This window comes from Agelaius phoeniceus, chromosome 16 (assembly GCF_051311805.1).
Source record: "Agelaius phoeniceus isolate bAgePho1 chromosome 16, bAgePho1.hap1, whole genome shotgun sequence".
NCBI classification, from domain to species: Eukaryota; Metazoa; Chordata; class Aves; order Passeriformes; family Icteridae; genus Agelaius; species Agelaius phoeniceus.
Genome location: NC_135280.1, coordinates 1,818,394 through 1,841,429, shown reverse-complemented (window position 1 = coordinate 1,841,429; position 23,036 = coordinate 1,818,394). Strand labels below are relative to the sequence as shown.

General features: G+C 47.3%; 1 protein-coding gene across 3 annotated transcripts in view; it reads left to right on the top strand.

The window, feature by feature from the left end:
- Window positions 1-23,036, top strand: part of LMF1 (lipase maturation factor 1) — a 141,390-nt gene that overhangs the window by 11,142 nt on the left and 107,212 nt on the right. For all 3 annotated transcript variants that reach the window (XM_054643805.2, XM_077186901.1, XM_077186900.1), the window contains exon 3: window positions 8,809-8,819. In XM_054643805.2, the coding sequence (XP_054499780.2) occupies window positions 8,809-8,819 (11 nt within the window). The remainder of the gene's footprint in view (window positions 1-8,808; window positions 8,820-23,036) is intronic.

Here is a 23,036-nt window from a genome sequence, read left to right as displayed (position 1 = left end):
AAACGTTATTTTGATTTTTTAAATATTTTTTTGTGTAACCCTGCTGTCCCTATCCACTGGCCAGCCTGGGCTCCTGTGGGCTCTCCCCATCCACCACAATCCTCAGCTGAGCCTCCCTGGGAAGCCCCTCCAGGGGAGATGCAGCAGGATCAGCAGGAATAGAGCTCTCTTCTCTGGGCCAGAGAGGGACAATTTATTCCTTTTATCGCCCTCTTGTCTATTTTAATTTTAAATGTCCCTATTTGTTTTGGGCTGCTGAAGGAGCAGCTCTTTCAACTGCTGCCCAGCTGGCTTGGGCTCAGCCAGGGGGAGCTTCAGAAGAGCAAAGTGTGGCCTTTGAAGGGCAGGACACGTTCCCTGCCTGCCCTGGCCCCACCTGGCAGCTGGGGCCAGCACAGCTGAGGGCTTGGAGGGTCTGAAACGCCTCAAAAAGCTGCTCCCCTGAGCTGTTTGCAGGATAAGGAATGCTTGGGCAGCCTGGAATGCCAAGAACCAGGCCCAGCTTGTGGCCCTTGGCTTTGCCAGTTTGTTGTCCTTGCCTCTCTTCAGCAGCCTGGAATAGAGATGCACTTTGGTGGTTCTCACAGTGAAGTGACCTTGCAGAGAAATTTGATTTATTTTGGTGCCTGGGATGTGTGGGGTGGGGATTGCCAGTGCTCTCCACCTCGAAATGTGGTGGTTTTTGTCCTGCTGGGTTTCCCAAACCAGCTGTGGGCCTGTGCAGACTAAACCTGGATGTGTTTGGGGTCAAGGCCACCCACGTGATGGTGTCACACTTCCATCAGAAGCTCAGTGTGTCTGCCTTAAAATACTGCATTTTTTTTTCTTTTTTTCCCCATCTGCCACTTTGAACTTTTTCCTTTTGAAGTAGGAGACTGTCAAGAAGTTCAAAATCTGCCAGGGCAGAAAAATATTTAATACCTGACCTGTTGGGTGAAGTGCTGAATCATTATGCTCATTTTAACCTCGATTATTCCTGTCATTTTTGCAGTAGTAAAATAGGAGTAAAGTGACAGTAGTCGGTTTGAGTTGAGTAGAAGCTGTTTAAAGATGTTTTAAAAAATTTTTTGTGGGAATTCCTCCTAGTCCAACATCCATTTTGCAGCTTGTGCAGGGTGCAGCTCCACTGGCCCCACACAAACGGCTTTGCCTTTCTCCCCACTTCCTCCTGAATATTCCTGTCCTGGGTTTTCATCCATTTAAACAAGGATGTGGGAAAAGCTTGGTTGGTTTAATCAAAATCCTCATTGCAGGTGACCCCAGGCAGCCTCCATTTGTGGTGTGGGGTTGTGTTTGTGGGGATGAGCAGGATCAGCTCTGGGGGAGAGGCTTCCAGCAGGAATTAAATCAGTTTTTGTACCAGAATCACTAATGCACTTCTAAAATGACTGAGTAATTCTGGGATAAATTCACTTTTATCCCCCAGTAAGGTGTCTCCAGAGAGCTATTACATTTTCTTATAGAAACAAACTTTTCAGCTACTCTGCCACTGATCTCCTGTTTCTTCTCCTGTTGTTTCCTCCCTTCCAGCATTTCCAACTGGCATCTGAAAACCCTTCCTTCCCCTGGGTTCTTGTGTTCCCAAAGCTCATTGCCCATTGTCAGACAGCACAGATTAAAAAAGAAAAAAAAAACCACCTGGAATTGTGGGATTTTAAATCCTGTTGCCTTTATTTTCTTTCTAGATTCTGGTTGAGTTACAGGAGCTCAAGGGAATAAGTTAAACAAGGCAATAAATAAAATGTTATAGCATGAGCTGCAAAGTTCTTTTTAGTGGGGTCTTCCCTTGTGGAAAAGGATGTGGAAAAGCAGGGATTTGGGGGGGCCAGAGAGAAGGACCAGGCAGGGATTTGGGGGGGCCAGAGAAAAGGACCAGGCAGCTCCTTGTTATCCTGCAAGGAATATGAAATGTGCCCTTTGAAGCCCAAAAAATTACCCAGAGTGGAGGAGGTGCCTCAGTTTCTGCCCCCCAAGTTCCTGGTGGTTTTTCACCTTTAGCTGCTGGAAGGGGGCAGCTTGGGAATTTCCCATTAAAGGAGATTTTGGAAGGCCAAGTGTGCAGCAGGTCAGGCAGGCTTGGCTCTGAGGCAGGTGCTTTAATTGCAATTAAATGAGTGTCCTCAGGAGTTCATCTGCAACAGAGAAAGAGGCAGGGCTGCAGTGTGGTGGGGGGTTTGTGGGGTTTATTCTCATTAAAAAGCACTTGAACCATGCAGGATTTAATCAGGGGCTGGGCCAGGCTGAGCTGCAGTGGGGCTCAGGAGATGCTCAGGGAGTGTTTTCCCTCTCCAGGAGCATCTGAGTGGCCATTAAATCAACCTCTTCCAGTGATTTTTCCTCTTCTTTTCTCCACCTTTGGGTTCTGAGAGTTCAGGTGCTTTGCCCAGAGTGATCCAGCCCAGTAAAGGTTGCAGAGAGGTTCTTGAGTTCCTCACTCCAGCTTGGAAAGCAGCCAGGGTTGAAGCAGGGCTGGATTTTGCAAAACATTCCCATTTTTAAGCACTTTTGTTTGTGACCCTTTGATGGTGAGAGCACAGGAGTGTGGACAGGATCATCCTGGAGTGCTTTGGGTTGGAAGGGAATTTAAGGATGATCCCATTCCATCCCTATCCCAGCTCCATACCTCTGCCCATCCTGGGGTTTCCTCTGGCCTTGGGGAGCCCTGTCCTCAGCAGCAGATGAAAAAAATCCCCAAAAAATCCCCAAGGCAGCAGGAATCAGTGGATTTTTAAGCAGTTTGGATAATTGAGGAAGACTTTTTTTTTATGGAAAAAAGGGGTGTCACTTCTGTGGGATTGTGTTTGTGGGGATGAGCAGGACAAGCTCTGTGGGAGAGGCTTCCAGCAGGAATTAAATCAGTTTTTGTAGCAGAATCACTAATGCACTTCTAAAATGACTGAGTAATTCTGGGATAGACTCACAGTAAGGTGTCTGAACAATCAGGGGCTGTGAAGAAAGGAATGGCAACCTGGGTGTCCTGGCTTTTATCAGGACACGTGGGAAGTTCTCAGGGATCACTGCACAGGCAGGAATGGATGTGGCAGCTGTGCTTGACAGGGTGACCTTGGCAGGGGCTTCCCATCAGTCTCTATCCTGCTTTATCATGTCTGGAAGTGATACAAGCTTGTACTGAGGGGCTGTAATTCTTAACTGAGACCAGCTTTCCGTTCAGGTGGGAAGTGAAAGCAGAAATTCCTGTTGTGCCTGAATCCAGTGTCCAGTTTTGTGTATTAAAAAGAAATTATCTTTAGAGAAATCTCATTACCCAAATCACCTTGGTGCTTTTGCTAAATTGGAGGTTTTTAGAGCCTTGTGTGCAGAGCCCTTTTTGCAACCTGGCTTTGCTTTCCCAGCTCTCCAAAATACCCCAAAAAACAAACACCTAGAAAAGTTAGAATATCTTATTCCTTAATCAAGCCTTGGCAGGGAGGCTCAGGAATTTCTTTGTTATCTCAGCCTCGCATCCCTTTTTGCTGGGAGCTGCCCTCCCTGTGTCCCCAGCAAGAAAAGATGATCTCTGCAAACATCAAGCCAGAGCTGCAGCATCTCAGGGGGTCATCCTTCCTGCCCAGGAAGCTGCTTTTTGGCACTTCCTCCCCGCCCAGAAGAGAGGGAATGGATCGGTTTCAAAGAATGCTGCGAGCAGCCCTGAGCGCTGGGGATGACACATTAATGAAAACAAAGATTAATTCCATGTGACACCGCTGCCTTGCAGCACAACTGGGAGCTAATGAAGCTAATGAGAACCATATTTGGGGTGAGAGATGGAAATTGAATCGTGGCTGATGGCAGAAATGAATCACTGAACGTTTCCCCCCCCTCCTGTCCCAGCATGAGGAAGGTTTTCCCCTCCTTGCCCCGGGTTTGGGGTTGGGATTGGGGTGGGAGCAGCTCTTGAGAGGTCCCAGTGGGGTCTGCTCAGCTGGGGTTGGGAGTGGGTGGGCAGCAGGAGCTGATCCATGGCTGGGTTGGTGCTGCAGAGCTGGAATGTGGGAGGTTGCTGGTCCTGGGAGAGGTGGGTGCAGGTGGCACTGGGCAATCCCAGTCTGCAGAGTGCTGGGCAGCAGGGGCTATCCCCAGAGAGATTCATTAATGCCATTAAAATTGTGCAATATTTATAATGCATAAATGCATTATAAATATTGCACAATTTTATATATAACATTTAATATTATATATAACATATAATATTATATGTTATATAATATTATATAACATATGCAATACATATGCATTTATATTGTATATATATTATATGCAATAGAAATGCATATATTTATAGGAATTTATTTAAAAAATGCAATTTAATGCAATTAAAGGGTTCCTCTTTTAATCAACCAATTCCTGCCATCCTGTTTTCCTGGGATTTTGCCTGCAGAACCTTCCTGCTGGTAGCAGCAGGATCTCAGCAGTGCTCAGGAGGTGATTCCCACTTGTTCTGGATCCTGGATGTGTCCAGGCTGCTGCTGCTCCCGAGGTTTTCCATCAGCTCCTGCTGCTGGGGCTCATCCCAGCTCAGGGATGCTCAGCCTGGGCTCAGATCCCGTTTTCCCCTTTCCCTGGGCTCAGTGTGCAGCCCAAGGAGCAGCTCCCAGTGGGATTCCCAAGCTGCCACCTCAGCACCTGCTCTTGGCTCTGGCAGGGTTTGACCAAAGCAAACCCCACTGGGGTCTGCCAGGCTGTGCAGGCTCAGGAGCCATCTGTGATTTGGGGAAGGAGCATGGGCAGAGCTGCTGAGTGCTCAGGCTCAGCTGCACCGTTCACATTTGCTCTCCTGAGCAGGCCCAGCCAGGGCAGTGATGTTTTGTGTCACAGTGTGATGTTTTGTGTCACAGTGTGATGCTTTGGGAAGAGCCAGGTGGATGCACAGGGTGGGACATCCCCTTCCTCACCCCTGCTTGGCTCCAGCCCTGCCCAGGCACCTTTCCCAGCACGAGGAGCAACCCTCCTCCTCCTCCTCCTCATCCTTTATTTCTAATGTTAGCCCCATTCCTCCCATTTCAATGTGGATGTTGTAATTACAGAGCACAGAATCCCAGCTTTTAGAGCTCTGTGACCACAAGAAAGTGAATCCAGAAACCAGACTGGTTTCATTTGCTCCCATTCCAGCTGATTTCCTTCCCCCACCATCGCTGTGCAGTGCTGAAGGCTTGGCAGGGACCAAAACCAGCTGTCAAAAAGGGTTTTTACCCCCACACTTTCAAGTTAATGATGTTCTGAAATTAATGGCGCACCAGCCTAGTCCTGGATCTCATTTTGATGGATTTTGCCAGGGATGTTTCCCAACTGGGCTGGGGAAGTGAATCCCCAGGTCCCAGGAAAAAAAAAAAGAAAAAAAAAAAGAGGGGGGGGTGTTTTTCCATCCTAAGTGTTTACAGCTTTAATTTGGTTGGTACATTGTGGTTTTCCAGCGAGCTTTCAGTAACTTTTGGAAGCTGTGGATGAGCTTTTCCACTGCTCAGGGCCAGGGAAGTGGCAGTGTCTGGGTGTCCCCTTGCTCTGGAAGTGGCTGTGGGCACAGGAGAGGCTCCAGCCTTGGCACAGGGGGGAAAAGCTGAAGGAGCTGAGTTGGATTAGCTGAGGGAAAATTAAAAAAGCTAATTAAAGTAATTAGCTGAGGGAAAGGAGACAGAGATGAAGCCTGTGAAAGAAGCAGAGGTTGGAACCCTGGCACAGAGGGGTTGTGGAGTCGTCCCTGGAGGTGTCCCTGGACAGGGCTTGGAGCACCTGGGACAGTGGGAGGTGGCCCTGCCATGGCAGGGGTGGCTCTGGGTGGGATCTGAGCTCTTTCCAGCCCAAACCACCCCAGGGTTCTGTTCTCTGTCCTGTGTCCCTGGAGAGAGGACAAGGAGCTGCTGGTTTGTGTGGTGGGAAGGAAGATCCAGGTCAGGCTTAAGGAAATGTCCCCGTGGAATAATCCCAGGCTGGGTGCCTGGAGAGGGAGGGGAAATCTCAATTTCTGCCTGACCAGGTGATTCTCTCCCACTCCTCTTCTCAGACAGGTGCATTTCCCACATTTTCTGTCCTTTCATGGCTTCACCCTTTACCACCCTGCTGGATTTGTGGCAGGTGGCTCACGCAGCTTTCCCTGTCCCTGGAATTTTGGAAGGAAGCTCCCTTGGGTTGCCTGCTGTGACCTGGGGCTGCTCCAGGGCCGATGATCCCCTGGGATGGGGATGGAGATCCATCCCTCCCTGCAGAGTTCAAATGCCACATTCCCAACTTTCCCAGCTCACACTGGAGCTCCCACCTTGTGGAGACCTCCTGGAAACCTTTTGGGGACCAGATCCTGGTGGAGAATAGAAAATATACCTGTACCCATAACTTTTCCCTCATCCCAAGCTCCAGAGCCCAGGGAAGGAGAGGGATTTGTGATGGAATCATCCAAGTTGCCATCTGGGATCACTTTCCATGGGGATGTTCTCTGTGGGGAGCAGCAGTGGGAGCTGTTAACACCAGCTGCAGATTTAGGGATGAGCAGGGAATTCAGCTGGAAGGAGCTGGTGCTGTTGGGCACTGCTGGGCTGGAGCTGGTTTTACTCTGTTTTTAGTACAAATTCAGCTGGATTTCCCTCAGAGCATCCAATTTATAGATGTAAAACAAACAGAATTTATAGATGGAAAGGTAAAATCTGCGTGGTTTATCCTATTTTTAATGGGCTCTGTCTGGAATATCTTTTTGGGAATGTTTTACAGGTTTAGAGACCCCTATCCCAAACAACCCCTGCATTAAATAACCTGAGCAGCTCTGGGGCAGCTGAGTGGAGAAGGAAATGTGAATTTATGGGGCAAGTGTGGCTGATGAGCTCCTCCTCCAGCAAATAAAACCCATCATTCCCCCTGCTTTGCATGCAGGAAGGAAGGAATTCTCTGGAAAAGGTGGCATTTTGTGTTGGGGGGGAATTCCTGCTCCCTGGAAGGTCTTGCAGAGCTGTGTCCTCAAACCCCTGACAGCAGGAAGCGTTTTCCTTGGGAATAACGGGGTTCAAAGCAGGTTTTGCTCTCAGTTTTTGCTTTCCAGGAATACACTGAAGCTAGAATTAATCATCAGGACAAGGTGCTGAAAACAATTTAACTCAGATATTAAATGATGTTTATGATTCCCAGCTGATCCAGGCTAAGTGGGATGTGGATTTTCCTCCCCTGACAAGTCAGGGCTAAAAATGCTGTCTCTTCCAGCAGAAAACAGCCCTGACATCACTTTTTAATGGCATTTATGCAATCCAAGTGGAATATACTTTGAATCAGCAGAATTTCTGCATTTGACAACGTGCAGATCAAAAGTTCTGCTGGTGAAATTTACCCCCAGGCCTGCGATATCAAATCCATGTTTTTCCTTATTATCTGTTGGGAATGCTTCAAATACCAAAATGTGGGGGGAAAAAAAAAACCCACACATTTTTTAATAAATACTTCTGTTAACTCATTATAGCCACCTTGAAAAGCAAAAACTGGTGATTAAATTCTAAACCCCCAACCTGAAATCTGTGGGAATTGGGTACCTGCCCTGCTTGTACCTATTAAAACCTAAGAAATCCCTGCAAGAATTCCTGCTGCTTTTATGGATTCAGAGTGGGCCATTTGGTTTGGTTTCCTTGGCATTTGTCTCGCAGGCTTCTTCAGAGAAATAAATCCACAAGTGTTTGCCTGTCATCACATGACGGGGCTGGGAGCCTGGATTGATGTAATCAGCACCAGACACACGTCAGAAAACTTCATGTGGTTCAGCAAAATACAATATTTTATTAATTCCTCATTTGGGGGGGGGGGGGTGGTTTAAATGAGCCTCAGGGGGTTCTTAGCTTGTGCCAAGAAATGAGAATGGTTCCTGTGAGTTGGTGTTGAGCAGCACCAGGAGCGGGGTGGGGATCAGCAGAGTGAGGTTCCCTTAATGACAAATAACTTCATAAAAAGCTGCTTTTATTATTCATTAAATTACAAATTATCCTGGTTTTTTTTTCTCTTTATACATCAGTAAATCTGTAGGAAATTGTTGTTAAATATGGTGTAAAATATTGAGGTTGATTGGTTCAAAAAACCATCAATGATGAGTATAAAATGTAACTTATTGAGGGTATTTTCAGTTGTAGCAGATCCTTCTTAAAATCTTTGAGACCTGGTGTGTTTCTTAGTATTGGGGTGGCTTTTTTGGTTTTGTTTAATGTGCTACAAATACATATAAATAAATACAAATAAATGCAAATACAAATATAAATAAATACAAATATATATAAATAAAATACATATAAATAAACTACAAATATGTATAAATAAACAAATACTCATACATATAAATAATTACAAATATATAAAAATAAATAAATTCAAATAAATGCAAATACACATAAATATATAGAAATTCCTGATGTGGGATTGAAACCATACTGGGAATAAATAAAATTTGAAGAGCAGCATCTTAAAACTTGCTCAGCTTTGGGATTAAAAGTAAGTTTTAATCAGAATTGGTAATTTTACAGAAAATCACCGTGGTGCAGCTGAGGCTGAAGGGAATTGCAGTGGAAGGAGGAGCAGCCTTCCTGTGTCCCAAAGGAAGGGAGCAATTCCTTGGAGTGCTGAGCAGCCCAAAAATTCAGGAATTTTCTCCTCTTCCATTCCCTGCAGCAGCATTTTAGCATTTTCCCATTTTTGCCACATTTTATGCAATTCAGGACTTTTCTGTACTCCCTGACAGCATTTTGAAACTTCAGATGTTGGAAGTGAGGAACAAGACCAACACAAGATGTCATTCCCTTGAATTTATCAACCCCAATTTTAATTCTTTTGCTTTCTTTTCATTTTGTTTTGCAGGTATTCCTTTGGTAAGTGACTAAAAATGAGCCAAAAGCTGCAGTAATATTTTGTTGATGCATTTGTGGGTATGTAGCTTTTTCATTTTTCCAGCTTGTCTTGCTCTTCCTCTGGCATGTTTAAATTTTTTTCTTTTTCTCTTTTGCCTGGCATATTTAAATTTTAATTTATTTTTTAAATTTAAAGGTATTTTTATTAATTTTTTTTTGGTTAAGCTTTTGATTAAATTTCACTGCATTTCTTTCTGCCTTTGTGCCCTTAAAGAAAGGGAATTCTTTAAATTGAGGATGAGGGGAGTTGATGGAAAGGTCACGTTTGAGATGAAGGGAATGAAGGACATTCCTGGCAGGGAATCTCTTCCTCCCAAATTCCCTTTCCACAGGTGATTTGAGTATCAGGAACCTCCAATTCCTGCCATGGGCTTTGTCCTGGGCTGAGCTGCAGGTGTTGCTCTCTTGGAGGTTGGATTTTTTTTTTTCTCAGTTGGATTATTTGCAGTTTTCCAACCCATTCTTAAATGGGAGTTGACAAATCCTGCTGGAAGCATTCCTCTCTGTGGAAATATTAGGAAAACTGATTTTCTGGGTATTGCTGCCATGGACTAACACCTTAACTCAGCCTTTTTTGGCTGTGCTTTCTCCCTTCAGGAAAGGCATGGGATGGGTGGGTGGAGAAGGACTCTGGATCATGGCTGGAAATGGGATTTGTGTTCCCAGCTTGTCCCAGATGGAGTCTGGTTGTTCAGCAAGGAGGTACAAGAATGGTCAAATTCTGTTTGTGTATTCCAGGGAGGTTGGATCCCTTTTCCTTCTGGGAGTTGCAGCTGTCTCCTCATTCCCCATGGAATGTTCTGGAATTCAAGTTGCTCCTTGAGCTGTCTGAGGGTTTCTGGGAATGCTCAGGTGGAGACCAGGATATGGAGAATTCTCCATTCTGCTCCTTGAAGCATTCCAGACAATTCTTCCCTGTTAAATGTGGATGTTCAATCCAGGACAGCACAAACCCAGAGGGTTGGACTGGAGCTGCTCATCCTCTGGGTGTGTTGCTGATGGGTGTAGAAAAATGCTTTGTTTTTCTTGTTTTTCAAGCGGTGTTTCATATTTTTTTGGCTTTTCCTTGAGTCCCAAGTGGAGATCCCCCTCCAAGGAGCCCTTTGTACCCAGTGGGGTCTCTCCCTTCCCCGTTTTTGGCGTGAGGGCTCCTTCGGAATGAGATGAAGGAGATGTAAATCTGCAGTTCCTTTTGTCAGAATACAGGAAAACCACAATATTTTTGTTATAATATAGCTGAAACAACAACATTGTCATCCATTGCTGGGGCAGTGCATTAAATATTGCTGAGCTCTGGAAGCCTCATTCTTTGGGAGCATCTACTTCAAAGCAAGATCCTTTAAAAAAAAGAAATTCCTGGAGAGTTCTTTGTAAGTGCTGACTGTTTCCTATCCCCCTCCAGGAAGTGAGAGTTTTTTGGTTTTTTTTCTTTTTGCTACATCTCAGGATGGATTTTGGTACCCTCTATTCAATCTCCAGGCTGTCCCTGTGAATTTTAAAGAACTCCAGAGCCTGAAAATAGCAACAAGCTGTGGGATCAACTGGTATTGCCACAGGTTTTGCTCTTTGCTCTTAGTCCTGGTGGGGAAAAGCGATTAAAAATCCTCCTCACTGGAGGGAAGGAGCTGGGAACCAGGAATGCAGAGCCCCAGGCTGGGCTGTTCATCCCTGGAAGCTGAGGAGCTGCTCTGGGATGCAGATCCTGCAGTGGGCATCAGCCAGGCCTGGAATCAGCTGAGCTGGGATCACTCCAGGCTTGGTTTATTGTTATTCTGGTGTAAACCTGGCTTTGGAGCCAGTGGGGTGGTGAGGGCACCTGGGTCCTTCCCTGGGGATGGGCACAGGTCCAGATCCAGGGCCACTTTTCCTCCTTATTTTTGGAAGGGCACAGTTCTGGTGAGGCTGTTCCTGGCTGGATTTTTGGGATGGCTGGATCTTTGGGGAAGTTAAAAACAGGAAAGTTGCAAGGATGGAATGGATCTGTGTAGAGTGAAAATCCAGGGAAAATGAGGTCACTTTCCAGAGAGATCCTGAATTATCCCAGTGGTTCCAGGACCCCTGTTCCCAGCAGGGAGCAGGCAGGAAAGGCAGGAATGCCTCTGCTGCCCTCGTGGCTATCAATGGGATCATTAAACAGAAGGGATGGAGGAGCAGCTGATCCCATTTGACTCCTGATGCTCCAGAGTGTCCTGTGTGGAGCCAAAGCAAATGTTTCCTTAGGGATCATTCCAGAGAGCCTGGCTCCTGCTCTCCTTGCAGGCCAGAATTAGAAGCACATTTTAAAAGCAGATTTTTTTTTTTCCCCCCTCCCTCCCCCAGTAAACTTCCTTGTTAATTTTGGTGTGGAGAAAAGACAATCCCTGAACAAACTCTGGAGGTTTTTTCCTCATTATCTGTAAACATGGAGTGAGCAAATAACTGAGTTCCTACCCAAAATGCCCCCCAATTTGATATTGCATCTATTAGCTCAGAATTTGAGCTGAAGTGTGTTTTGATTAGAACTAGAATAAAAAGTTGAGAGCTATTTGTAATTCTCCATCACTTGTTAAATCCTCACTCTTTGCTTCAATGCAAATTGTTCCAAGGAGGATTTTCTTTTAAAAGGTCTTCAGGGATCTCGAATTTTAGATGTGCATTGACATAAAATTAAATGTTCGAGTGCACAGCTGGGGTTCTGGGTGAGATGGAGGAGATGTCTCTGCTCTGTGAGTGTTCCCAGGGAAGGGGGGAAGTTTTCCTTTAGCTGCTGCAGCCTGGAGAGCAGCTCCTGTGGTGGTCATGGAGGAAAACGAGAGGAAAATGCAACAACTGAGGTCAAACTTGACGGGTGCAGGTTCAAAGCTTGGCTGAAGGTGGGCATGGGCTGAGCTCTGCTCAGAGCTGAGCTGGAGATTGCTGCAGCCCCCTCTGCAGTGGGGGAGGCTGCCCAGGTGAATTCCCTTATTTTGAAGGCTTTTTGTGGCTGCTCCATCCCTGGGAGAGTCCAAGGCCAGGCTGGAGCAGACCTGGGATAATGGGAAACTGCCCATGGAAGTGGAGCTGGACCAGCCTAAAGCTCCCTTGCAGCCCAGTGCAGTGTGGGATTCTGTGACAGCACAGAATCCCCAGGCTCTGGTTGTGTGGGGAGACCCTGGCACAGGACACGGGCTTGGGCTGTTCCATGCTATTCCCAGAGAACTCTGCTGCATCCCAGACCCCCAGAGCCCCTGGCCATGGCTGCACACCCAGCTGGCCATGGGCTGCTCTTTATTCACCTCCCCACACCGGGATGGGAGGGCTGGAGCTGCTTCCCAACCATTCCTGCCTAATATTGGGATCTGCTGTTCCTATTGCTGCTGTAAGAGTGGGAAACTTTTCTCTCTGTCTTATTAAATCTATTTTTCAAGCTGTCACTTAAGCAGGTCTAGTGACAGAGTCGGATGTTTATGTGGCCCTGGACACTTGAACTCTGGTGTTTTCAATCACAACAGCACCTTTTGCCAGCCGGTCTGAATTAAAAACTCCCCCTGACCTTTTACCCCCGGCCCTCTTAAATTCATGCTTTAAAAACAGCTTAATGAGGGGTTTACTGGCCCAATTGGAAGTTTTTATTAAAACCTATTAGTGAGCTGGAGTAGCCTGCCTGAAGGAAACGATTAGGCCAGAGCAGCTCAGCTCAGAGCTGGCCCTTAGCCACTCCAGGTTTTCCCTAAACTGCTTCCAGACCCACGTTAACCCCAGTGCTGCAGCCTGCACGGAATTCATATCCTCTGCTTTAATTTATGCCTTGTCTGATTCCCTGCCCAGCCTCGCCCTGTGCTTGGGTTTAATGCTGTTAGGCCTGCATTAAAGGGCAGCGGGGCCTTGGCTTGAGCCAGGCTTGTTTTTGGGAGCCTGGTGGTTGATATCTGCCATCAGAAACCTGCTACAGCCAAGCTGCATCAGCTTGTGTCTGGGAACACTGAATAAGCAGGGCCACAGGCCACACCACCTCTCCTGAATCCCTCATTTCTTCCCAGAACATTCCCTGTTTGGCATGGAGAGCTGCTGCCCGTTCCCTTGTGTGCTAAGCAGCTGTTCCCAGCAGAACTGGAAACAAGGTTTTGCTTCAGGGCCTGTAAAGTGGGGAAAAAGTAAAGATGTCAGGCTCAGAGTGAGGAAAACACCATTATTCCCATTCTAGAGGGGAAGTGTTCCCCCAAATCCTCTGCTGGCCCAGGGAGGAGGTGTGGAGCCTGCTTGGGCAAGGCCACGATGCTCCCGTGGTCCTGGAGAAGCTTTCCATGAGGAACATGCCAGCACCATGGAGCTGGAGATGCACTGGTGGAGCAGCTGGGGTTTGAGGTGAAATTGGGTTTTCTGGAGGACACAGGAGCTGCAGGGTGGAAATCCCAGCTGCCTTCTGCTGTCAGCTTCCAGTTGGATCTCAGCTTGTTTTCTCTGTGTCTGTGTTTTATGTTAAAAATTAGGCCAGTGGTTCTTGCCTGACTTCAAAATAAACCTTACAAGGCTGCTGAAGCTTTGGAGATGTTATCTCCATGCTCTTCTCTCCATGGATTTGAGGGATACAGGCCAGAGCTCCAAATTTTCAGGAAAAACCTCCAGTGGAAGGTGGCCCATGGCAGGGGCTGGAATGGAATGGGCTTTAAGGTCCCTTCCAACCCAACCATCCCATTTCTGTAAAGCCAAACCAAAGGCTGAGATTTGGACTCTCCTTTCCAAAACCTGGCTTTAGCCTGGAAACGAGCCAGATTCCCTCCTAATAAGACAATAGTAGCAAATTAGTGGGGCAAAAAACCAGGAAAGTCCCAATGTACCAATTAGGGTGCTCTTTAATTGACAAATATTTCAGTTCTGGGATGCACCTTGAGCAGAAACAATCCCAAAACAAAAAGCAACTGGTCCCTCTCAACACCCCACACTCCCCCAGGGTCACCTCCTGCCTGGATTTCTCCTGGCACATGGCTGCACCGACCTCACCTCGGTGCATTTAAAAAAGGATGTTTGAGGAAAAATCTGCCATTAAAGTTATTACTGTAAAGTAGTGCCTTTGATTGCGGCAATTATGCAAATGAGCTGAAGGGATAAAATGCTCCTTAACGAGGCCTGATGGAAACGGTGGTTCTGGAAGGGGTGTAGGACTTCTCCAAAGAGCTTTCCATGCCTGGGATTCTCTTCCAGCCCTTTGCCATGTTCCTGGACCTCGACCTGTGTCACTGCCGGCCGGCCTGCGGATGTGATTTTATTTTCCCTTAATCCAGGAATGTAAGTGGGTGGAATGGGAACGCTGGCCTTGCAGAAAGGGGGAAAGCCTTTCCCTGAGCAGATTGTTCCTGCTCTGCTCTTGTGACCGGCCTCGAGAAAAAGGAAACAAACAGAAATGCCTTTGGCGGGCTGGGGTTGTGTTCTTGGGAGAAATTCGGGGAGAATTCACGTGGTTGGGCTTTGGAAGGGGCTGCCCAGGGAGGTCTGGAGTGCCCATCCCTGGAGGTGTCCAGGGAATTCCTGGAGGTGGCACTGAGTGCTCTGGGCTGGGGACAAGGTGGGGATCAGGCACAGCTGGGACTCACCAGGCCACAGCTTGGCTTCACCTGGAAACAACGAGCTCTGGGGAATGTTTTGTGAGCCCTGAACCCACCTAAGAGCAGAATCCACCTCAGGAGTGGGAGATAGGGAGGTTTTCTCCTGATTTTTAGTGAGAAAGACCAACTGGGGAGGCTCCAGTGGATCAGGGCTGGCTCCCACAGGCTGATGGTCCTGGAGGGCTTTTCCAACCTTTGTTTTTATGGGATTTTGTGATCTTTCTCCAAAAATGGACCTGGTGAGCCCAAGTTTTGTGATCCTGGCATTCCATGGTTTCCATCAGGAAAGGTGAATTGGCCTGGGTGACTGCCAGGGGTGGAGCTCTCCTGCACTGAGGCTCAGATTGAAGCGCTGCCAAGTTCATTGGAATTGTCTCCAGCATTTGTTTCAAAGCAGGGAGTTGGATCCTGGTCTCCCATAATTTGGGAAAACATGGCCTGAGTTAGATGGGAAGTGTCCGGTGTTGGATGTGGCTGAGGGAATTCCCTTCTGTTCCTATCTGGTGTTCCAGCTCAGGGAGCAGAACTGAGGGGTGACTTTGGATAGGGTCAAAAAAGAGGGAGAGGGACTTTTTCTAGGGGCAGATCATGACAGAGCAGCTGTCAGTGGTTTTAAACTGCAGAGGGCAGGGATGGATGGAATATTGGGAAGGAATTCCTCCCTCTGAGGGTGGGGAGGGGCTGGAATGGCTTTCCCAGATAAGCTGTGGCTGCTCCAGGATCCCTGGAAATGTTCAAGGCCAGGCTGGAGCACCCTGGGATGGTGGAGAGCTTTGGGATTGGAACTGGATGGGCTTTAAGGTCCCTTCCAACGCAAACCGTTCATTATTCTACACTAGGAGAAAGGCAATTAGTTTAATTAGCTGTAATTGCTCTTGGTGTGTAGGACTGAACCTGTTCTCAGGTTCACCTGCAGAGTTTGATCCTGGCCCTGAGCTCTCCTGGGCTCCTTATCAAGCCAGCACTTGTTCTTATCTTGCAGGAGCCTCTCTGTTATCTCTCCTGAGCTTTCCCTGGATTTGTGTTAAGCCTCCCATTAAACCCAGGCTTTCTGCCTGCTCCCAGTTCCCTTCTGTGCAGGAGCAGGAACAGGCTTGGGGTTCAGGCGAGTGCCAGCTCAGTTCTTAAAAAAACATCAAAATCTTCTGGCAGCCTTTTCCCAGCGAGGTGGCTCTGACCTGCAGCTCACGTTGTGAGGAGGATTTGGTGTCCAAACATCCCAACGTGGGCTGATTGCTCCCTGTTTGTGCTAAAAAAGGGATTTTTTTTAACAAGAAAAGCTTGTTCCAAATGGATTATAAACCAGGGAAGTGCTGCCCAGCACCAAACTGCTGCCACCACTCTGGGCTGGAGTTCAGCTGGGGTGACAATGCCTGGGGACAGTGCTCAGGGTGGCACAGGGTGACCTGACACAGCTCCCACTTCTTTGGGGTTTGAGCAGATCCCATGGAATTGCCCAGCTGGAATGAGGCTGGGAGGGGGTGATTAATTCCTCCACTCCTTCAGGGAGTGGGAATTTTGATGACCCCAAGGATATAATCCTCCTTGTGTGCATCCTGCAGGAAAGCTGAGCCCCACCTGGGCTGGGATGGGGTTTGGGATGGGAGGTGTGGCATGGCCACTGTCACCTGCAGGGTTCTCCTGTGCCCTGTGGCACAGAGGGGTTTGGAAAGAGAATCAGGGACGTGGGGCTGCTCTGAGCCTGCTCTAGCTGTGGTCACAAATATCCTGGGGGTTGTTGCTTCTCCCTCTTCTGGTTGTTCCCATTTCATTACGAAGGATGAGTTTTCCCTCTGGGAAACCAGAGCAAAGTCCCCCAGCAAGGCTGACCTGCAATACCCCCACAAAGTGCTCCTGTAAATGTTGTATTGGGGGATTATTTGCAGCCTTTTGCTCTATTTTTAAAAAAAAAAAACCAAACCCAGACAAGCGTTTTAAAGAGGATTTTTGGCAGGTGTGAGAGCAGCTGCAGAGGACATTGGCTTTATTTTATGGAATCATGGAATGGTTTGGGTTGGAAGGGACCTCAAAGCTCATCTTGTTCCATGGTCAGGGACACCTTCCACTATCCCAGGTTGCTCCAAGCCCTGTCCAGCCTGGCCTCTGCCTGATTTATGGAATTCTGCTGGGTTTTAAACCTTTGTGCTTGAAGGATCTTGAGGTGCCAGGCAATTCTGGCGCTCTGTGTCCCTGCAGTGTTTGCCAGCTGTCCCAAACTCTGGGAAAAATCCACCTGCTTGGCTTCACCTGGAGACAACGAGCTCTAGGGAATGTTCTGTGAGCCCAGAGCCCACCTAAGCGCAGAATCCACCTCAGGAGTGGGAGATAGGGAGGTTTTCCTCCTGATTTTTAGTGAGACAGGCAAGCTGGGGAGGCTCCAGTGCAAACAGTGGAGCAGGGCTGGCTCCCCCAGGCTGACACCTCTCAGCATGGAGCTGTCTGAATTCCCTGTGCTGGCTCCAGGCTTTTGATGGAGGCAGGATGAGAGCTGGGCAGAGCTGCCTTCAGGGCTTGCTTCCATCCAAAGTTCAGGTCTGGCACGGGGGAAGAAGTTTGATTTTTATTTTTGTGCTTTCCTGAAGTTAAATAAACCTTGATGTGCAGAGTAACCCCTGGATAATCACAATAAACCAAAGGGCATCCAAGGAGCTGCTGGAGTTTTTCTTTTCCATTATCCACTGTCACTTCCAGCTTCTGATTTATCTGTGGCTCCTTCCCATTCCATGCCCTTCTTCTGCCCTGATCTACATCCCGTAAAGGTTTTCTGGCAGTGATTGATGAGGGTGATTCCAGCTCTTCCCATGGAGTTTTTGGAGCTCCATTTTTCCTGGGGATGATGGGTCCTGGTGGATGTTCTTCTGTGGAAGAATTATTAATTAAAGCGTTGAGATCTTGGCATTGGACACCTCAGGGCAGCTGGGACTTGTGTGGGGAGCTCAGAGGGAGCTTGGACCCTTTTTAAGAAATCCAACTCTTGGGGTATTCTCCATCCTGTTAATTGATCTGGGGTGTGGAAGTTTGGGTGGAAGTCTGTGGATTTTGGTTGCTTTCCATCAGGAATATTTGATGAGCGGAGAAGAAGCTTGGGTCAGGTTAAATGATTATTTTTTTGTCTTTTATTAATCAGTGGGAGGACTGGAAAAGCTTTTGGTCTGGAGCACCTTCTCCATCTCCCTGCAGGATCCCAGCTGGAAGCAGGCACAGCATTGCAATAAAAATGGAAAAAAAAATCCATTTTCCTGCCCATTCCTATGTGGTATTTTCTTTTGGCCACAGATTAAAAATCCATTGGTTTGAGCAATAAAATTAAGGCTTTTTTCCAGGACATTTGTCCTGTGTTCTTATCTATTCTTATCCCTTTTTTTCCTGCAGGAAGGAGGAGAAAGAATGGTGTGGGATTGTTTTTTTCCCTTCTTTTAAGTTGTCTTCTTAGGGATATTTATTTGACAGCTTGATGCTACTGAAGGTTAAATATTGTTTAATTGTATTTATGCTGGCAGAGCCCCTTCTTGGAATTCTCTGGGATTCTTCACAAGTCTCTATTTTGAGGTTTATTGCATTTTCTGTGTTCTCTTCATGCATCAAAACTGGTGGAAGTGAGAGCCAGAGGTCAAGTTTGATCTTCCTCTAAATCCAGACTCCTTGATCTGCCTGGAGCAGGGAACAAACTCCATGAATGGAGCTGTCTGTGGATTTCTTCTTGAAGCCCCTTTGACCAAAAATGTTTCCTTGGTATGATTTGTGGGAATGAGCTGGGGTTGAGCAGATTTCTGGGTCCACAACAGGAAAAGTCAGGATTTTTGGAATTGCTGCAGTTCTTTTTGCCTTGCCATCTTTAAATTAGGGAGAAGACATGTTGTAGTTGAGAGATAATACAAATTTAGACTTCAGTGGTAACAGAATTTGTGTGGTTTAGTGAGGTTGTGCATGTGAAGAACTCTTAGCAACCAGATTTTCTGTGTTCCCCTGCCTCTCCTCCCTTTAAATGGGAGCAGGAGCTCATTAATGACTGAGCATCATTAAAAAATCAGGCTTGGAAGGGACTTTGTGGGGTTTCACTGCATCATCTGAACTCCTGATGTGGGGTTAAATCAGTCCAGGATCAGATGTGCAAAACCTGAAGGGAAAGAGCACAAAGTGCTTGGGCCGTGTCTCAAAACCACCAGGGAGCTCAGGAATGGAGCTGCCACTTCTCCTGCTGTCCCCAAGGTTTGTTTGTTGACAGGAATTTCCTGGGAGCCGAAACATTTTGCGTTTTTCTGTCATTTGTGGCATCTCTGCACACAAGGCTGCTTCCTGCTGAGCCCTGTGTGGGCTGCCTCGATTTCCTGAGCTGTTCCCCCAGCCCTGGGGTGTCCCAGACTCATGTTCCCATTCCTGATTTCAGGGCAATGCTACCTAGCCAAATATTTCTGGCCACCCCCTCACTGCATCCCTGCAACTCCTCAAGAAATGGGATTCATTTATTTACTTTAAGGCCAGGGAAATCATTTTCTCATGGGCTTTTTTTCCATCCCAGGCCGGGTGAAACCGCAGTGTTAAGCCATCCTCCTCCCAGCCATCCCTGGGAAGCTGGAGGGAGCCAAGGTACATATTTGCTGTTACTCCAAGCAGATAAGTGTCAGGATTTCAAAGCAAATTCCAGCTGAAATCTCTGCTGCACCTCAGCTCCCGTGCCTGGGCTCAGAGTAACTCCGAGTTTTATGGCAATTCTCTGGTGTTTTCCTGTTCTTTTTGAAGGGTGGGCCTGGATGCACCCCAAAATTACCTGTCCTTGGTATAGCCTGGAGGAGAGAAGGCTCCAGGGTGATTTTGGGGATTTTGGCACCTGAAGGAGCCAAAATTGGGGATTTTGACACCTGAAGGAGCCATAAGAAACATGGAGCTTTGCAGTGCTTCCTTCTCTTTATTTCCACATTTTTAGAAACTTCAGAAATAATTTCTCTTTGATATCTGTGCTTATGTGGTGGCTTAGAGTGGGAGGAGGTGTAAAAGGATCCTTGGGGGGAAAGAGCCATGGAAAAGGTGAAGGATGAGGGGCAGAAACCTCCAGGGAAATGGTTCTTGTCCCTTGGTCGGGGTTCCTGAGGGAATGATGTTGTTTGGGAAGGGACAATCCCTGTGATGTGTCTGCCAGAGTGACAGCAGAGCCCTCTGTCACAGATTGTCACCAGGGCAGACACTGCCAGGAGGTTTTTGCTCATTAGGTACAGGTTGGGAGCCAGCAGGGGCAAACCCCAGGTGTGGATGTGGGGCAGGGTCAGCGCACTTGGACCGGCCCAGCTGTGCTGGGTGTCCCAGCCAGGGAAGGCACGGCCTGCAGAGACAGAAATTCCCAGAGGGATGGAGGGGAGTGCCAGGCAGGTGTCTGAGGGGATAATGAGAGCTCTGGCTCTTCCCATCTGTCCTTTGCTAAGCCTTAAAATCCCACTTTTTGTCCCCTTTATCACAACATGTAATGTAAATATTTTCCATTCTCATTTACATGGCTTCTTAATATTCCTGATAACATTCCTAATTACATTCTTCTGGCTCATTCAGCTTTTCAAACAGACAGTGGCCAGGGAGAGGAGGAGAACACTTGAAAGTCAAGATTTGCTGGTTTAGAATCAACCCTTTGAATGTGAGCTGCAGCAAAGCCAGCTCTGGGATTGATGTTTGCATGGAATTGATGCCTTGGGAAGGCTGAGCTAGAGCAGAGGCTGGACAGAGATAAAGAATAAAGCAGGGATTTATTAAGAGGATCTCCTCAATGGATCCACCTTGGGCAGCACAAGAGCCCAGCCAGGGCTGCACCCAAGATGAACCAAAATGGTCACAAAAGTGGATCAGGTCTCACATCTTTAGAAGTTTTGGTCTATTTACATATTGGAGTTCATTGTCCAATTACAGCTTTAGGTTATGCAGTCCCACCCTGCTTGTTTTTCTCTCTCCAGCCCACGGTGTTTGTGCTCTTGAGGCTGAGATTTGGATCATTTGTCCTTGGTCCCCAGCTGGAGCAGGAATTGTTTTGTCTCCCTGCTCTCTGCACAGAGCTCACCATCCCCTCATATGAAGTACAAACACACAATAAAGCAGCACAGAACCTGAAAAATATAAAAACCAAAACCTGCAGCATCAGGATGGCCCTGGTATGCCGTGGCTGTGCCTGGGGCTCTGGGGCCAGCCCCACTCTCCTGCCCATCCCTGGGCACAGCGCAGGAGCTTTGTCCCCAGGGCTCCAGGATTCCCAGGCGTTTTCTCTCCGACCCTCGGGGTGGGAGCTGGAAGCTGGGAAGCCTGGAGAGGTTCAATCCCAAAATGTCATTTGGGATGAAAGTCACCCCCCAAATCAGGAGCTACCCAGGCCCTGGAGCAGGGGTAAATCCCCATCCTGGGGGTTTGAGCCAGGCTGCAGCTCCTTCTCTGTCATGGAAATCCCTTCCTTGTCTTTGGCTCTGCTGTGTCAGCCCTACAACGGAGCTCCAGTGGTGATTTCATCTCTTTTTAAATTTATTTTAAGAGAAAGTCACTGGATGCTGATATTTCCCCCTCCAGGAACAGGGAGAGCTCAGAGATCTGCAGGGAAAATGCTCCAGAGATGGTTGAGCCGGGGAATTTGGCCAGGACTTTCTGGCACACAGCTTGGACAGTTCACATAATTTATTAGAATATTTTCCCATCTGTTTGTTATTATTAAATATGAAGGACTGGTGTTGCACAATCTTACCTTTTGGATTTATGGCCAGGAGAAATCAGTGAAGGTTTTTATTGAGTACCTTTTAAGTCTGACTCAGTTACAAACAGCATTTGGAACTTCTCCTTGGTGAGGTTTTAAAGTAAAATGAAATTAAAGCAGCTCCCAACACGTGCTGCTCTTTAAGGGTCAGCACTTTCCCTTTGGAAGATTATCCTGTACAGGAATATCTTGGAGTGTTTGATTTCATTTTTGAGTCTTGGGATGCCATGGATGCTGAAACCTCCCCTCTCTGCAGATGCATCAGGAAGGGGATCTGGGCTCATCTTTGGAAATGCAGTTTTCCTTCCTTTGGGAAGCTTTGCCTGTGCTCTCTTCTCTTTATTTCCACATTTTTAGGTACTTCAAAAAACAATTCATCTTTAATATCTGTTTTTATGTGGTCACTTAGAGTGGGAATCTCTCACTTTATAAAGGGTTGATCTCTTAAATCCTTTTCTAGCCCGACTGAGAATTTGCAATTAGATTATTTTTAAGGTCCCTTCCAGCCCAAATCCTTGTGATTCCATAAAAGAAAACCAGAATTTTTTAATGTATAAAACCCAATGCCATTTAAAAACTGCCTGCTTAATAATTATTTTAACAAATAACAGATATTTTCAATTTGGATTTGGTTCCCTTTTCTCATTTCAAATGATTTTTAACCAGAACGTTTGTCCCTCCTCTTGTGTCACTGGGTGCCACACGTGGCCTCAGGTGGTTGATAAATCACCAGGATAAGCAGTGCTGGTGTTCCAGCTGCCTTCCCACATGGTTCCAGTTAGGGGATCCCAGCCCCCAGCCTCCCTGACAAGGTCCCCATCAGTGATTGAACATTTGCATCAAAGCCTGGGCAGTGATTTCTGTCCAGAAATTGAATTCATTCTTGGAGCAAGAGGTGCTGCCATCCACTTGAAATTGCAGGATTAAAGCAGGATATTTTCCCAGCTTTTAGGGCATGGATGATTATTTGTCTGGAAAATCCCTGAGCTATATCTGCTTTTTACAGTTTTACAATTCCAAGCTAGTTTTGTGTTGCTGAACACTTAAAAACCTGCTTTTTTGGGGGTTTTTTTGTGGTTTTTTTTTTTCTGGATCCTTCTGTTCTGGGGCATGTACACGATGATCTGGACGGTCCCTCCCACCCCAAAGCATTGCAGGATTTCTCAGCCTGATTTAATAAGTGCAGAGTGAGGACTGAAATCATTCATCTGGTTCATTTTAGGCACTGAAGTCATTTGGATTCCTTACAGGGGGAACAAGTTTTGTGGTGCTGGGACATCTGTGAGGAGCTGTTTAATATCACTTGTCACTGCCCTGGCTGATTGTTGTTTTCATGTGGTCGATTCCAGCGGTTTCCAGCGAAATGTAAAAAGCTGCTGCTTCAAATGAGAAGCAAAAATCCTTAATTATATGGCGGGGAATGTGCTCACAAGTGGCTGTGATGTCACTCACGTGGCAGAGCCACCACCCAGGCTGCCAGCAGCACAGGAAAAGCTTTGCTTGTGTTAGCATGGAGCTGCTGGGTCCTTCCAGCTGGCAGCAGGACCCAGGAAATGGGAATTTTTTGGGGGAAAACACTGCTTTTCTGTGCTTTGCTCTATTTACATATTGGAGTTAATATGTAAATGGACCAAAAGGCTCTGGGGTGCTTGCAGTGGGGGCTGGGGGATGTTTGGAGCTGCCCTTGGTGGATTTTTGCTGGATTATCCAACCTTGTGACTTCCTCCAGGAGCCGGGAAAAGGAGGCTGGAGAGGCCCTGGCACAGATTCCCAGAGGAGCTGTGGCTGCTCTGGATCCCTGGAAGTGCCCAAGGCCAGGCTGGACAGGGCTTGGAGCAGTCTGGGGCAGAGGAAGGTGTTCCTGCCATGGAAATGGGGTGGGATGAGCTGAGATTGAAA